The following is a 17468-nucleotide window of genomic DNA, read 5'->3' on the forward strand; positions in this document are numbered from 1 at the left end:
AGAAGAAAGAAAAAGGAAGAAGGAAAGAGAAATGGGGAAAGATGGACGGAAGGAGGAAAGAAAGAAAGAAAGAAAGAGGAGGATAGAAAAAGAGAAAAGAAGAGCTACAGGAAGGGAAGAAAGACAGAAGGAAGAAAGAGAGAAGGGAAGGGGAAGAAAAAGAGAAAAGGAGGCATTATGGAATAAAGAGAGAAAAGGGAAGAAAGAAAGACAGGAAAGTAGGAAAGGATAGGAAAGAAATAGAAATGAAGAAAGAAAGCCAAAGAAAAAGAAGGATGACAGGAAAGAAAGAGAAAAAGGAAAGAGAAAGAAAGGGGAAAGAGAAACAAGGGAAGAAAGACAGAAGGAAGGAATAGAAAGTGAAAAGGAGAATAGAAAGTGATAGTGTTATGGAAGAAAGAGAAATGAGGAAAAAGATGGAAGGAAGAAAAAGAAAGAAAGAAAAATAAAGAAAAAGAAAGAAAGGGGAAGAAAAAGAGGGGAGAAAGAAATAAAAAGGAAGAGGAATAAAGAGGAGGGCAGAAAAGAGCAGAAGGAAGAAAAGGAGAAGCAAGTAAGAGAAATGAGTAAAGAAACAAAAATGGGAGAAAGAGTGAAGAAAATATAGAGAGAATAAGGGAAGGATAGGGGGAAAAGAAGAGAAAATGAAGGAAGAGAGGAAAGGGAATAAGGAAATAGAAATAAAAACAAAGAAACAAAAGGTTGAGGGAAAGAAAGAAAAGTAAAAGCAGGAGGAACATGAAAGAAATGTAGGAAGAAAGGAACATGGGAAAGTAAGAAAGAGGACAAACAAAGCAAGGAGAAAGAAAGAAGGGAGGAAAAAGAAAAAAATGTAAAGAAAGTAAATACAAAATGAAGCTGGACAGGAATGTGGATGTTAAGTGTTTTAAGCAAAATTAATTCTATAGTCATGTAGTTAATAATAATAATAATAATAATAAATGAATGAATGAAACTCGGAGAAAGTTAAACCTGCTGCTGATGGACTGTAAAGTGTGTGTGTGTGTGTGTGTGTGTGTGAGAGAGAGAGATTGAATCACTTTCTCGTCACTCCTGACATCAGTGTGTTTAAATCCTCTCTGTGCAGGCGTGTGTGTGTGTGTGTGTGTGTGTGAGGGTCAGCGATGCTGACGCTGGCGAGTAAGCTGAAGAAGGAGGAGGGTGTGAGAGCGACCGGAGCGGCGTCAGGCTCCAACGAAGCCCCACACAGAGTGTCCATACGAGACCGGCTTCTTATCAAAGGTACCGTCTGATTGGTTCCCGTCAAATTCTAAATAAAGTCCACGCTCTGTCTCGCTAACTCAAACACTCGGATGTTAAACTCATCTGTTGTTTGGGAATCGACTCCAAAGCTTTAGGGCTGGCTTTTAGTATTCGGCGTCTGGATTCAGTGAGTCAGTGAATCAGAGAGTCGACTCTTTTTGGGACTCCAAAAATATTTCACCAAAATGAGGTTTACTTTCTAACTTGGCCTTGGCATCTGCCCGCAAAGATCACCTTGGTTTAGGAGCCAGAAAGAAAAGAAAGGGAAAGGAAAGAAAGAACGAGAAATGAGTAGAGAGAATTATGGAAGAAAGTAAGAAAGAGGAAAGAGTGAAGAAACAAAACGAAAGAAAGAAAGGCTGAAAGAAACAAAGAAAGAGAGTGAAAGAAGGGAAAAGGAAAGAAGAAAGAAATGAGGGAAGGAAGGTAAAAAAAGAAAGAAAAGAGAAGGGGAAATATGGGACAAAAGTGTGAAGGAGAAAAACAAAATATAAAAAAAGAAAGAAGGGAAAAGGAAGAAAGAAATGGGTAAAGAAAGAAACAAAAACAGAAGGGGAAATAAAAGAAAGAAATTGGAAGAAAGAGGAGGAAAAAGAAAGAGTAATAAGTAAAGAAGGAAACAAGAAAGTAAGAAATGGGAAAGGAAAGAGAAAAAAAGAAGAAAGAGAGAAATGAGTGACGAAATATGAAGGATGAAAGAAATGAGGGAAGGAAGGAAGAAAGGAAGAAAAAAGAAGGGGAAATGAAAGAGAAAGAAATTAGTGAAAAGGAAGAAAGAAAAATGGGTAAAGAAAAACAAAAAAAGAACAGGAAAGAAAGAAATAAAGAAAGAAAGAAATATAGAAAGAAATGGGAAGTAAGAGGAGGGAAAAATGGGTAAAGAAAAAAAGTAAGAAATAAAGGGAAGGAAAGAAAGAAATGAGGAATGAGAGAAACAGAAGAAAGTAAAAAATGAAAAAAAAAGGGAAAGGAAAAAAGAGAAAAAAGAAAGAAAGAATGAAAGAAAGAAGGGAAAAGGAAGGAAGAAACAAATGGAAAGGAAAGAAAAAGAAAGAAACGACAAAAGAGAAAAGGAAAGGGGACAAATGAAAGCGAGAAAGAAAGAAATGTACGAAGAAAGTAAAAATGATAAAAACAAAGCAGAACAAAAGAAGGGAACGGAAGGAAACGTAGGAAAAAAACGTTTCCGTATCATTTCGGGGAAATTTATGTTTGGTTTTGAAGTATCAGTGTATGTTACTGACGGAAAGAAAACATTTTTGGTCAAAACCCGATGTTGTGTCTCTTTTTTTTGTTGTTGTTGTTTGTTTTCCAAAAAAGGAAATGTTTTTATTTACTTTCTAACCTTGCCTGTTGGTTTAGGAGCGATAAATACAGTCAGTCTGCTTAAAGACGCCTAAAACCTGGCTAGCTAACACTCACACACTGAACGTTGTTGGATAGCTATGCGTCATAGCAAACTTAACGTAAGCCTAATCCGTAGCCGAAATCGTTAATAACGCAATAAGCCACGAGTGTTACAGTAATTTTATTACGAACGATCACCATAATGTTCGCCATTGTGTTGCTTACTTTGTTTATAAAATGGCGACAAGAACGATATGATAAGTAATTTAATGTATTATTACATGTAATGTAGTCTGTTAACAGTAGGTTTAGGTTGCTAAGCAACACAACAGGCAAAGATTACATTGTCACTCATGCTGAAAGGTAGATAAAGAAATATCACGATTATTGGGAGTCATTTGTGTAGCAGTTGTAGCCATTTAGCTCTGTCAGCCTGAGTTATAGTGCATGTGTATCATGTGGTGGCTAGAAAAAGGAGCTCTATTTATAACAGCTAAAGATGAGCAGACTCTTTAATAGCATTACCGGTTACTTACCAGTAACTCCAGACACACTCGGAGAGGCCAAAAATTGTTCAATTACCCAGGATCTCTATAAGCATCTTGTATAATGCAGTTCTGCTAAGTGGTGTTTAATTCAAGCTTCTTGTTCTTTGGCTGTGAAAATCATCTGTATTTACTCAGAAGCTTGTAAAAGCCTCATTTTAACAGGAATCTGTTTGTTGCACATGACTGAAATTAATTCTCTCCGCTTTGATTTCTGTGTGCAGAAGTTGCAGACCTCGAGGCAAATCTTCCTAGTGAGTAAAGCCATTCATTTATATTTATATTTATTCATTTGCCAGGCACTTTTCTCCAAAGTGATTTACAAACGAGGCAGAATACGGATTATATGTCTAGCCGACAGCGATACAGAGAGTGTTTTTCAGTAGCTGAACAAAAACAAATGAAGAACAGAGAAAGACGTGACTAAACTCAAAGGACACAATGCAGGGGTTGGAATAACTTAATACTCAGGAGTGCTTCACATACATTAGTCACAAAGCAGGTAAGCTATAGGTTGCTAATTATAAATATCACCTTCCAACAAAGTCTCGCAATGACTGTATTATTTGTTATAAGTACTGTTGTCATACAACCATAATGGCCAGGTGTGGTGAACATCACCTGGGTGAGGTATTCCACAATGTCATGAGGAATGAACCCACCTTAGAACTGACTGGAGGGGTGTTCTGAGATGCCTGCTACACTCAGACCACTGAGAAGTGTGGTGCTAAACTTGTAGAACCTGGAGAAGGTGCATGGTGACGGCCAGGGAGAAGCAACTCAGACTTCCTGTAGCATGAGGATGAGATGCTCCTTGTTGGGGGAGCAGTTGGGATTGTAGGCCATGGTATTGATGTCCATCACCCAGTGTGCCAGACTCTGTTTAGACAGGGAGATCCTCGTGTCTTTCCTCCAGTCTGATAGTACCACAGGGCGTGTACTGGATATAACTCTGCAGGTTGACCTTGATCGAACGCTGCAAGGTCAACCATTTAGTTTAAAAAAAAAAAAAGTGGGTGATATGACCTTGTTCAACCACAGGGTCACGCTTGAGTCATCTGGTCACCACTGCATGCAAGGTGATCTGATTGCCAGGGCTTGCAGTTTGCTCACTCTTTATTCTGAGGTTTTGGCCAGCAGAAAGGCAGAGGCAGAGACACCCGTTTCAGTTCGACATCCTGCATGGGCTCTTAAGGAGAGGCCTTACGGGAGTCCAGCACAAAGGGGAAGATCCCCTGCAGTGGCAGACAAAGGCGTCTTGCTCCCTCAAGAAAGGTTGCGATAAGTTTACAAGCCCCCAGTGAGACACTATCTATGGTGCCGTGATGTGCTGCAGTGGCCACTGCATCTATTTTTAGTGTAGATGTAGACTTTCTGCTGTGTAGCAGACCCTGTTGGAAGGCTAGTGCTCTAGCGACTGGGCAGTGCCCTGGATCCAAGTGATGGGGTGCGCGCCATTTGTGGATCAGTTTCCAGTCCTCAACTTGCACTTCACTCTGAGTGGCCAAACCTACAGGTGCAGGTGACTTGACTGAGGGTGCCGAATCATTCCGTCCATTTGAGACAACAGGTCTGTTTGGGGAGGATGTTGCCAAGGTGGGAGCCCACTAGTTTGAGCAGCATATGGCCTAGAGACCAGGGTCTCACTGACCAATTTGGGGCCACAAGCAAGACTCTGTGGCCTAATCGCTGAATTCGCTCCTATGTTGGATTCAGAATCAGCGTATGAGGCAGAAATGCATTCACAGTACAGTGAGGCCTGTCATAGGGTAGTCTGTCCTGATCTAGCAGTTTGTTTAGCTCCACTATGTAGAACCACAGATGCCAGTGAGTGTATTTGGCATTGGCAAAGAGACCTATCTTGCCAGTCTTCTCCCTGGACTGGAACACCACTTCTGGGTGCAGACTCCACTTTTCTGACTGCATGCACTGTCTCGAGATCAATTCCTCTTCACTATTTTGCCATCCTGGCAAGTCAGTTGCTCTCTGTGACGCTAAATGTAGGTAGTCTCACCTGAGGAGCTTTCGTGTAAGGCAGAGAAAGCCATCTGGCTGGTGATTAACATATCTGACCGCCAAATTGTTGTCTGAATGGAGCAGTATGTGGCAATGTCTCCGAACCCATAAGAAGAATTTGAGGACTAGATAGACCACCTTCAGTTCCAGCTGGTTGATGTGTTTTTAACACACACTGGGGCTCCACATGCATTCTGTGCCTTGGTGGTCCCACCTGAAGTGCTTTCATGCAAGGTAGAGAGTGCTGTTTGACTTTGTGCTGCCATGGTAATTGATGTATCTGACCACCACGATGTCATCCAAACCATCCAGTACGTGGCTGTGTCTCAGAACAGGTGCGAAGAATTTAAAGGCTAGATAGACGATACCTGTAAGGTAGCTAGATGGGTACCTGTGAGGTCTCACAGTCCCTCAGTTCCAGCTGGATATGCTCTAATCTCACAATGGCACTCTTTTTCTTTCTTTCCCAATGTTTTTTATTTTCTCTCTCCTTTTTTTTCTTTCTTTATTTCTTAATCTAGTTTTTGGACCTTCCCACAATGTCACTTTTTCTTTGTTCTCTTTCTTCCTCCACCCTTTTTTGTTCTTTTTTTTTTTTTTTTTTTTTTGTCTTTGTCTGTCATTCCTCCATCACTTTCAGCTCCCTGCGAGCACCGTGTCTCTCCTCTGGAAATCTAGTTGCACTTAACAACTCTTTATTTTCAATGTCAGTAGTTTGACATTACATGTCGTATACCACTGCAGCGGTGCAAAGGTCTAATTGCTTAGTTTGAAAACGGTTCTTAGCTTTTGGGGCTTTATGAAAACAATGTAGAAAAGCAATTTTCCCAGATCTCACCCCTTCTGAAAGCAGGTCTCCTTCTTTAATGATTGCTGTAGCGTAATTTGCATTTTGAAAGTGCCGCACCAGAAAATATATATATTTTGATAATGTTGGTTATGCACAAGAACAAACATTCCTACTCCTTATGATGCTAAAATAAAGTTTTCTTCTCACTGTAGATACCTGTAAGGTCCTGTTTCCTGATGTGAACAAGCTCCATCACTTTCAGCTCACCATTTCTCCAGGTGAATGTGACTCATTTTTTGGTTGATGCTAATTGAACCCTTCGAACCTTGTTAGCATTTGTCCTGTAGGACTTGTACAGAAATAACCAGCTTCAGAACTTCTAAAATTAGACAGTGAATAGAAGTCACTGAATTTGAGTTGTATTATGCTTTTTGAAAGGTGTCAGGCGGTTTCAAGGTTTAAAAATAAGTGTTTATTGTTGAATTTTCCACAGATGAAGGATATTATCAGGGAGGAAAGTTTCAATTTGAAATAGATGTTCCCGAAGCCTATAACATGGTGGTAAGTACCTGTGGATGTACGTATTTTCAATTGGTTGAAATATATGATGTGATGGAAAGAGATTTGTTGTTGCTGTAAGTGGTCAGCGGATAATTTTCTCTCATTCATGAATACTATGTCAAATAAATAAATGTAAAGTCCATAAATGGAAGATGAAAGTTGGTAGATCGATAGATGGTCCATTGAAGTTAATTTTTTTTGCCATTACATCACATCCTGTAGTGTTTCATTACTCTTATATCACAGCCTTTTTCCAACGATTTTAATTTTTAACGTGTTTAAGAACAACATCGTGTACTTTTTATCCATTTATGGTTACATTAAGTGTTGTGAAATCTTTTTTGTAACTGTAACATGACATGCAACCTAAATTTTGAGCTTTGCATACAATTTTACGTAAGTATTTTTTTGCCAGTTTGTATTTACAACTTGTAGAATGTAGAACTTTTTTTTTTTTCATCAAAATTCTCGGTCTTAACCAGACTTAACCAGCGTTTCCTTAACAAAGCGCTAAAGCTATGTTCGTAAATCATGGTAATAGCAACTCAAACATTGTAGAAGCATAAATTAGGTTTCGTAGCTGAAGTTTATGATTGCGATTTCATCAAAGTATGGAAGTTTTCATTGGAATTCTGTAGGTTTACATTTGGTTGGAAGACAGCTTCATAGTGTCTGCTCTTCATTTATTTATCTATTTTTTAAACGCCGCAGCCTCCTAAAGTTAAGTGCTTGACGAGAATATGGCACCCAAATATTGCGGAGACGGGGGAAATCTGTCTGAGGTAACTTATTATTATAATTATTATTCCTGTTTTATTTTGTAACATATTTATGTTTATTGTTGTCTAAATGCAGATTAGCGTTTTTAGATGACAGTGACATCAAGATCATCAAGAAAATGTATAACTCGATCTGTAGTTGTAAGTAAAATGACCCAACCTCTGTTGTAGCTTACTGCGTGAACATTCAATCGACGGCACGGGGTGGGCTCCGACACGCACGTTAAAGGTACGACACTCTCACAATTACTCAATATTTATCATTAGTCCAGGGACTAATTAGTCTCTTAAAAAAATTTTTTAGCAGAGTTTTAATAGATTTAGTATTCAAATTCTATTCTTGCTCCTGATATTTAACTACATGTTTAGCTAAATAAACAAATAAATAAATAAATAAAACTTGTTTTCTTGTATAATTTACACCTCCAATATACAGTTAGATCAAATCTCGTATTCCCTTTATAGTAAAAAATAGCAATGCCAGTAATTATAATTACGATGAAGTTTTCTGAAAAGGAGACGTTTATTTAACATTCAGAGAAGGAGTCTCCAGTGTGAGTCAAAGGTAAAGCTGTAACCGTGAATTTTCCAAAATCACGACAGAGTTGTTTACACTTTCTCGGTAGCGAGGGATGACGAGTGTGTGTTTGTGTGTGCTAATCCGTAACGCTCTTCTTCTGCAGGATGTAGTATGGGGCTTGAATTCACTATTTACTGTAAGTGTCACTTTTGTTCACATTTTTCGCGTGTCTGTGCATTCGGCATGTTTTTTCTGTATGTGTGTAGCAATATTTGAAGTGTAGCAAGTGGAGCAATGTTGTAATTGTAGAAGGGTGAAAAAGTGCATTTTGCCGAGCCTGTAAACTAGCGGCTAGTGTGAAAGCATTAACAAGCTCTTCAGCGCATCAGCATATGTAGCAAAGTCTCCCCTGTCAATCACAGTGACACTAGCCAATCATGGCCATCTGTGAGCTCATGTATGTGGAAGAGGGCAGATAGCGATTCCCGCCCTGTGATGCAGCAGTTCAAAAAGGTGCAGTCGGCTGGTTTCACGTGTCTCGAAGGAAGCACGTGTTAGCCGGTTTGTAGCTGTGGGATGATCGCTGAGTGCTGAGTGCTGGCTGGTGGGTGGGAAAATGAAAAATGAAAACTTTTTGCGTAAGTCAATAGTGAGTAGGATGTTAAGGTTGTTACCACCACAAAAGACAAGCTCTTAAAAAGAATGAACCATAAAATGGACTCCGACGCGAAACACTTTTTCTTTCTTTTTCCTTTCACACAGGATCTTCTTAACTTTGATGATCCACTGAACATAGATGCAGCAGAGCACCATTTACGGGACAAGGTAAACACGCAAACACACACTTATTAATGTGTCCAAGAATATGAGAAAGCTAATGTCTTTCAGTCCGACGAATGTCAGACGAAGTGTAACTGAGTTTCTTTTCTGTTGTTTTCAGTAAGATACTGTTTTATAAAACCAAATTAAAAAAAACGTTCTTTTTCCTAACGTATATACCAATATTTCTCTTCTAGGACGACTTCAGGTGCAAAGTGCAGGACTTCATCAAAAACTATGCAAGATGATGCGCACGTCGTACGCACCGCTCACAGTTACGCCCCGAGACCCACCGAGCTGAAAAATCCCGCAGCGTTTACACAACGGGAAGACGAGAGAAGGATTGTGTGGATCTCGAATCTTCAGCATGAACTAAGGGGGGGTGGGGTGGGGGGGTTCATGTGGGAGGGTATTTGGGATTCCTTTTTCCTTTTTAATTATCGCTCAGGGCTGATTTGCGGAAGCCCACAATCGCTGCCACAGCTGGTTCTGCATCATCTACAGCTAATGAAAAGAGAATAATAATAATAATAATGATAATAATAATAAAATTATTCAAGGCAATCATAAAACGACGAGCGCTCTCTTTTCCCTCATGTGATCTCACGCTACTAATAACAGCCTGCACGCGCTGATTTCTTTTTTTTCCTCGTTATTTTATGTCTGATGTCCAGCAGTGAATGCCACGACCGCTCCTAATTTTACACGGAAACGTATACTACAACACGTCTGGAGTCTCACGTTGCTTGATCTGTGCACGATATATAAAGCCGCACTCCCCGATTCCCCGATTCTCTGACTGAGTAAAGAGACTGTTTAAACTCCGCCATGTGTATTTTTATTCCTGTCACATTCACAAGATCTGTGGTTTTTTTTTGTTTTTTTCATTCTCCAAAACCTAACACAGTTTCTTTGGGGTCGATTTATACTTCTTAATTAAGAAATCATTCCATTCTTCCAGGAAAAAAAAACTCAGAGAAGCGAGTATAAGTTTATACAGTTATACAAAAGTCTTTGTCTCGCTTTCAAATAATGTATTTCTGAGTAGTAGGTATTATTAAATATCGTTAGAGGACCCTATTGTGTGTATATGTGAAATAGAGAGAGAGAGAGAGAGAGAGAGAGAGAGAGAGAGATGGAGGGAGAGTGTGGGAGAGAGACAGAGGACGAGCCAGAGACATAGAGAGAGGGACTGACAGGGAAAGATACATACACACAGAGAGAAATGAAGAGACAAAGAGAAGAGAGAGAGAGATGGAGAGAAGAAGAGAGCTGGGGTGAGGAGACAGAGGCTGACAGATGCAGAGAGAACTGGGGTGAGGATGGAGAGAGATACAGAGAAAGGGAGAAAGAGAAGGGGAGTGGAGAGATGGACAGAGATCAAGAGAGAGGTAAAGAGAGAGAGAGAGACGAGAGGTGTGGGGTGGAGAGAGAGAGACAGAGACAGGCAAATGGAAAAAGAGATCAAGAGAGAGATGTAGGGTGGAGAAAGACAAAGAGATGGAGAGAGAGAAGCAGAAGAGAGGAGGGGTGGTGAGAGATAGAGAGAGAGAATTTGGGTGGAGACAGATGGAGATACATAGAGAGAAAGAGAGAGAGAGATGAAGAAACAGAGAAGTAGGGTGGAGAGAGACGGCTGCAGAGAGAAAGAGAGATGAAGAGATTGAGAGAGCTGGGGAAAGGGACAGATGGAGAGAGAGAGGGAGAGTGAGAAATGCAGTGGAGAGATAGAGATCAAGAGACAGAGATGAGAGAGAGACAGGAGAGAGAGGAGGGGTGGAGAGAGATACAGAGGGAGAGGGAGAGTGAGAAGTGCGGTGGGGAGATAGAGATCAAGAGACAGAGAGATGAGAGAGAGAACTGGGGTGAAGAGTGAGAGACAGACAGATGGAGAGAAAGACAAGAGAGGAATGGGGTGGAGAGAGACAGACAGATGGAGAGAGAGGGATCAAGAGAAATTGAAAAGAGAGGAGTGGGGTTGGGAAGAGAGACAGATGTAGAAAGAACTGGGGTGAGGAGAGAGACAGAGAAGTGAGGTGGAGGGTTAAACACATGGAAAGAGAGATGAAGAGATGAGAACTGGGGTGAGGAGAGAGAAGGAGAGAGAGAGAGAAGTAGGGTATAGAGTGATGCACAGAGAAATGTATGGTGGTGAGAAAGAAAGGACAAGAAGAAGACACATAGAGACAGATAAAAAGAAAGATGGAGAGAGAGAGAGAGAGAGAGAGAGAGAGAGACACCTGATACTCAGAACCTGTCAAACATCTGGAGCTCAATGATCTCTATCCTATAATAACCAAAATATTTAAACCATTTTATTTAAAGACGGTCTGATGATCAAAAAAACCCAAAAAACTTAGATTGGCCATCAGGTGGCGCTATATACATATTACAAATTTTATAAATATTATTACAGTTATTTTCAGTGAACCCTGAGGACATACAATATGTCAAATGATAATACTTTTTGTACAGCTTTATGTGTTTTGACTTGCAAAAATATTTGTCATCTACGATGAAGCAACAATCTGTTCTGATATCTCTGTACTTACGGAATATTCTGGAACTGCACACTAGTTTTCACTAGTACATAATCAGCGTGATTAATGAACAACCCCTCTGTATTTTTCTGATGCAAAACAAACTTTCTAATGAAAATCTTATTCGCGCCTCAACGTTTGGACTTCTGGATAAGGATCGTAACTTTGCGGTGAGTTTCAAATCTGATTAAATGTAGCAGGATTATTATGTTAACTAACTGAACTATGCTGACGTGAACAACTCCATCAACAGAAAGCTAACATTAGTTGGTTAATGCCTCTTCTTTAGGTTCTTTAGCTAGCTAGCTAGCTTCATATATGCTGCTAGCTACGTAGCAAAGACGCCGATTACACATTATCCTGAGTGTTATCGATACGTTGTAGCAGTACTTGGATATATTTAACACAACAGGAAATTGCTACAGACCATCGAAGTGACATCTTATGTTTAACACTGTAAAACATCAAACTATCTGGCTAGCTAGTCTAGCTCACTCAGCTAGCTAATGGCTCACCTGTATGTGTTTGCACAGCCATGAAATGCTGAAATCTCCGTAGGGTTTGGCTGACATCATTTGCAGATCATTATCACTGTGTTTCCTTTGAAGCATTTAAAACACCTGTCTCCACTGTCTCAGACATTGCTGCTAAAAATTTGGCCTCGAAAGTGTTGAATTTCATGAAGCTTTATTTCGATTTTACTCTGTAATGCTGATAAAAAATAAATGGAGCAAAGTTGAATATTTCGTTAAGAAAAAAATCTAGTAAAAGTACCATTACAGTGAAGCAGTATAACAAGAGTCCATGTAGTTTGTTACTTTCCACCCCGGTAATGAGGCAAGAACTCAAGATGTCTTGTCATAGGACGTAAGTTTGGTTGTCGCTGATTACTTTTCAATAACAGCATGATGGAAACTTTTTGAAATTACTACCTATACAATACAGATTTGGTAGACAAAGATTATTGTATCTGTATACATTTTTAATTGTGTTTCAGCATTCAGAATGGAAGGTTCTCCAGAAGAAGGAGACTTCTCCTCCTCTGTCTCCAATGTGATATAGAATCTGACATGACAAAATTGTGCATGGACGTTTCCAAGATTCTCCACATGCCTGTTGTTCCTACTATTTCACGTAAAAAGCAGAAGGAATCCTGCTGGGTGTGGCTTGGGGGCCCTAGGAGGCCGGTTAGTGATGACACCCCATGGGCACAGGCAGCCAGATCCAGGATGCCTTCGTGGTCATCTCATGCTATGTACGAGCTCCACAAAAAAAAACAAAAAAAACAGGAGCTTCTGCAGAAGATGCAAGTTTATGCCAATGGCATGACCCACGACCCAAGGACACAGAGTGAAATTCGCACTGCCAGAAAAAACAAGGCTGATGAAACTGGCCTTGTTTGCTTTATGTCCTGACAACAGGACAAGCAAGATGGAGGACCATGCTTCTGTAAAGGATGAAGAACTGAAACCTGACCAAAAGGGGGAGATAGAAGGTGCTAGCAAAGGTGCAAGGGACAGAAAGGATAAAGTTTGGACCGTGATTGGCAATCCACCGTGTCCGCTGCTGCCTTGAGCACTTTTGTTACCCCTGTCACCACTCCAGCTTGCAAGCTAACTGCCCCACATGCTGGTGCGAACAGACGAAGTAAGGCCCAAGAAAACCTGGTGGACAAATTGGTGACAAATTGGTAGACACGTCTACCAGACATCAGTGATCTCAATGAGAAGACTGAGAAGCTTGTTACCCATTGAGCTTGTAGCCAGGTATGTGGGGTAATCCTCTTGAATGTTAGCATAGAATTGACGGGAATTGTTGTTACAATGGGTAGTGTTGTCACCTCACAGATCAAATGTCCCTGGTTTGATTCTGAGCTCGGGTTATTGTCAGTGTAGAGTTCAGTATGTTCTCCACAAAGCTTGCAGGACAAACAAAGACTACGTTTGTTAACGTGAACATGCAGTGTTCACTCATTCATCCTTAGTAGCTGCCTGGTTATTGTTGCCATGCTCTAGTTCGTTTGGGAAAAAGAACCAGCTAAATTCGTTAGAAAATATCGCAGGCAGGTACAAATGAAAAATAATAACGGTTTATGCCTTGCACCCTACTTCCGAATACAGATGCATTGTGATACACTGCATACATAAGACATTTCAGTCTATATCTGCTTTTCAGACACCTCTTCCTTTGATCGACTTTGAAAATAAACCGGACGCTGATCTAACAGAGTTCCAGGCTGTTGCCGAAAAGGACACTGGGGAATGTCTGGCAGACTCCATTGTTGGTGGATGTACCATGTCCACTCCGCTGGTCACCACAGGCAGCTCCATGATGAGGTGTAGAGTCGTTCCTCCCACTGCTGGGCCAGTCAGGGCTTTGTCGGTCAGCCATCAGGACAAGGTTCTTCTTCAGCACGAGGTTTGTGAGCAGGTGTGTGAGTGGACTGAAGACATGACTGTCTCCCACTGGGGGAATTATTATTATTATTATTATTATTATTACTACATTAATCCCCCTTTTTCTGCATCTCAGACATCTCAGATATCACTGAATTCTTCATCCAGGCAGGGAATAAGAAAACTGAGAAACTGGAAGAAACTGGAAGCATTAATATTCAGCGATCCAACACATGGATTATATAGTTCATTGTTTGAAACCAGTAAAATAACACTGAATTTTGTTTGAAAATAAATGTTTAATTTTTATTCTGGTATTTAGACAACAATATAATAATAATAATAATAATAATAATAATTATTATTATTATTATTATTATTATTATTATTATTATTATAACCTACTGACAATAATGGTACTTTTGTATTCAAATACTGTTTGTGTTTATTTTTAAAAAACAGTAATTACATTTTCTTAAAGTGTGTTTTATCAGATTTAGCCACATCAATCAGCCCCACAAAGCTTTGCATTGCTTTATAGACAAAACAAGACTGTTCAACACACACACACACACACACACACACACACACACACACACACGCTAGATGGCGCAGTTCACTTAAAAATCAATTGCAATCCTCCAGACAGCAGTCAGTGCTGCATTATTTTACTGCAGTCACCTCCAACAATAATCCAGTGATCCTCATTTCTCTATAAGAATGGCCCTGTCAGGGATGTGCAGTTATTCATTTTGCGTTTTTTTGGTTTTATTCCAGGATAATTATTAATAATTAATTAATTAAACAAACTGATTAACATCCATACAGGGATGTCACATGAGGATATTTAAATGAGACAAAGAAAATGGACAGTGTAGTTTATTCAGGAGCCAGTAACGGTTCGCAGTATATGAACTTTAAATAGACTTTATTGTGGAGCGTTTTATATAACAATAATACAAGAAAATATATTTTAAAAAATGAAAAACTATATAAAAAAAATTAAAAGAAAAAAAAAACAAAAACAAAAAAGTATTACAAATAAATAAATAAATAAATAAATACCAGATATGCAAAGCTATAAATTCTGAATTGTATCAAAGGCAAACAAACAAACAAATAAATACTGCAATAATATTTCCTTAAAAAAACCCAAACCAAAACAAACATACAAACAAAAAAGCTGGCAGAGAGTCAGCTGAGTGTTTGATCAGTATCGTGTATTTAGATGATATTCAAAGCTCCAGGTTCTGATTTGTGTCAAATGTAAACAAACAAACAAACAAATAGAGCCATGGTATTTCCTAATTAAAACACACACACACACACACACACACACACACACGAAATGCAGACTCAGCTGACTGAACAGACTCAACTGTTTGCTTAGTGTCATGTATCAGATAATACGCAGAGCTCTAAAATATTAATTATATTGTAAGTAAACAAACAAAAATATATAAATAAAGCCACGTTACTTCTAATTTATTTTTAAAAAAAAGCTGAATACTGGTATTGGACGATACTCAAAGCTCTAAAATTGAAATTGTATCTTATGTAAACAAATAATAATAAATATAACCAACCAACCAAACAAACAAGTGAATAAAGCCAAAGAAAGAGTGAGCTGAGTGCTGACAATACTCAGAACTTTAAAATAAAAAAATAGATAAAATCTATCTATCAATCAGATAATATATAACTAATAAAATAAATAAATAAATAAATAAATAATAATAATAATAATATAACACCATGGTATTTCCTAACTTATCAAAAACAAAAAACAAACAAAGCAGCGTTCACTGAATGTTAGTTTCAGATTTGAATCACATATAAACAAACAATAAAGAAATAGTCCAATAGTATTTCTCAATTTATATAAAAAAAACAAAGCAAACAAAAAAGGCAGACCCAGCTCTGAATTTGAAATTGTATCACATGTAAACAAACAAACAAACAAACAAGCAAATATATAATATTACGGTATGTCCTAAATTTTTGAAGCTCTAAAATCAGAATATAAACAAACAAACAGAAAAACAAACAAACAAACAGAGAAATAATGCCTAAAATCAAAACTAACAAAAACAAAACAAAACAGTAGAGCCAGCTGAGTTTTGGTATAATATATAATCAGAGCTCTAAAATTAGAATCATAACAAACAAACAAACAAACAAACCAACAAAAACATTCATACCAATTAAAAAAAAAAGTAACACAATATTCAGAGCTCTAAAATCACAATTGTATCATTGTGTGTAAATCAACAAGCAAACAAATAGACAAACATGCAAAGAAATGAATAATGCCATAGTATTTCTTAATGTATATTAAAAAAACAAACAAAAGCAAACAAACAACCAAACAAACAAAAAAACCAGCAGAGTGTTGGTATCAGGTGACTCAGAACTCTAAAATTGGAATTGTACAACAAACAAACAAACAAAACAAAACAATGCTATGGTATGTCTTAATGTATATATTTTCTTTTTAAAAAAGGTTATGGGTTAAAAATGAGTATCAGATGATAGTCAGAGCTCTAAAATAAGAATTATGTCACATGTGAACAAACAAACAAACAAACAAATAAAGCCATGGCATTTACCAAAAACAAAATACAACAAAACTCACAAAAAAAACAAAACAAAACAAAAACCCTCCAAAACAAAACAACAATCACATTAATTAAATAATATATTCTGGGCGTGGTTTATGCTCGTACCGGGGCGTGGCTTGCGCTGTTGGCCCCGCCCCTTGTGTCCAATCCCGGTACTGTGTGGGCGGGGTTAAAGCGGTGCTGAGTTCAGTGGAGAGCGATGATGATGATGATGATGAGGATGATGATGATGATGATGGTCCGCGCGCGCAGCTCCGCACTCTGGAGAAGAAACGGCGCGGTGTTTTCGGTTTGTCTCAGTGTGTGTGTGTGTGTGTGTGTGTTTTTTTTTTAAACACCGACTTTAGACAGAAGTGAAGAAGCAAAAACAAAGAGAAAAGAACGGAAGAAAGAGAAGGAGAAGGAGGGAGAGGCGGAGTGAGAGCTGCCTGAACCCGGGATTAGAGGGACCATGTGAGCGGACGGAGAGGATGGATGTCCAGATGGAGCTCGCGCTCTTACCGCGCTGCTTCCTGCTCCTCGCGCTCTTCTCCCTCCGCGCGAGCGCCGCGCACACAGGTAACACAGGCACACGCGCGCGCCTGCTTTGAGCTCTGTGGGGTTGTTTTTTTTTTTTTTTTGGGCACCTTTATGAAGTTTGCATGGACTTCCGGCTCGGGATGTTACCGTGAAAGCTTTCCAGCTCGTCAGAGAATCGAAATGAAATCAAACGACTCCTTTGAATGAATTATTTCTATCATTTATTGGTCTTTATTTGTGACACGAGCCTCGTGCTTGTCACCGCGCGCTCTGTGTTTTATCAGGCAACAAAACAATACGTCAGTGTGTCGGGTGCAGCACTGTGGCGTGGTAGGACAGTATCGACTCGATCCTCGGTGTCGGATCGCTGCAGCCCTGATTTACTTCAGGACCTCGCGCGTGCAGAGCGGGGTTTCATTTCATGCACAAGTTTTTAAACATGTCGCGTGAACGCAGTGTGCAGGGCAAAGCATGCTGCTTGCAGATCACTAACCATTCCAAACAAGAGTATATGCATGCTTTATTTATTTATTTATTTATTTATTTATTTATTTATTTAAAATTTTATTTTATTTTCGAATTTTAGAGCTCTGAATGTCACCATTTAATTTTTTTAATGTAATTTTTTCCCCTTCATTTTTTTTTAGGAAATACCATAGCCCGATTGCTTGTTATTTATTTATTTATTTATTTATTTGTTTGCTTGTTTGTTTGTTTTTATTTATTTATGTTTGATGCAGTTCGATTTTTGG

General features: G+C 39.0%; 2 protein-coding genes across 2 annotated transcripts in view; both read left to right on the top strand.

Moving 5' to 3' along the window:
• Window positions 1–9465, top strand: part of ube2f (ubiquitin-conjugating enzyme E2F (putative)) — a 10634-nt gene extending 1169 nt beyond the window's left edge. The window contains exons 2-10 of the mRNA XM_026929347.3: window positions 1088–1242; window positions 3380–3409; window positions 6174–6239; window positions 6455–6522; window positions 7234–7304; window positions 7473–7530; window positions 7985–8017; window positions 8584–8646; window positions 8838–9465. Of these exons, the coding sequence (XP_026785148.1) occupies window positions 1125–1242; window positions 3380–3409; window positions 6174–6239; window positions 6455–6522; window positions 7234–7304; window positions 7473–7530; window positions 7985–8017; window positions 8584–8646; window positions 8838–8888 (558 nt within the window). The 5' untranslated portion in view covers window positions 1088–1124 and the 3' untranslated portion in view covers window positions 8889–9465. The remainder of the gene's footprint in view (window positions 1–1087; window positions 1243–3379; window positions 3410–6173; window positions 6240–6454; window positions 6523–7233; window positions 7305–7472; window positions 7531–7984; window positions 8018–8583; window positions 8647–8837) is intronic.
• A 6938-nt stretch (window positions 9466–16403) lies between these two features.
• The window catches only part of LOC113535765 (receptor tyrosine-protein kinase erbB-4), a 93569-nt gene continuing 92504 nt past the window's right edge, over window positions 16404–17468 (top strand). Inside the window, exon 1 of the mRNA XM_034300422.2 lies at window positions 16404–16755. Coding sequence (XP_034156313.2) covers window positions 16668–16755 — 88 coding nt within the window. The 5' untranslated portion in view covers window positions 16404–16667. The remainder of the gene's footprint in view (window positions 16756–17468) is intronic.

This window comes from Pangasianodon hypophthalmus, chromosome 26 (genome assembly GCF_027358585.1).
Source record: "Pangasianodon hypophthalmus isolate fPanHyp1 chromosome 26, fPanHyp1.pri, whole genome shotgun sequence".
NCBI classification, from domain to species: domain Eukaryota; kingdom Metazoa; phylum Chordata; class Actinopteri; order Siluriformes; family Pangasiidae; genus Pangasianodon; species Pangasianodon hypophthalmus.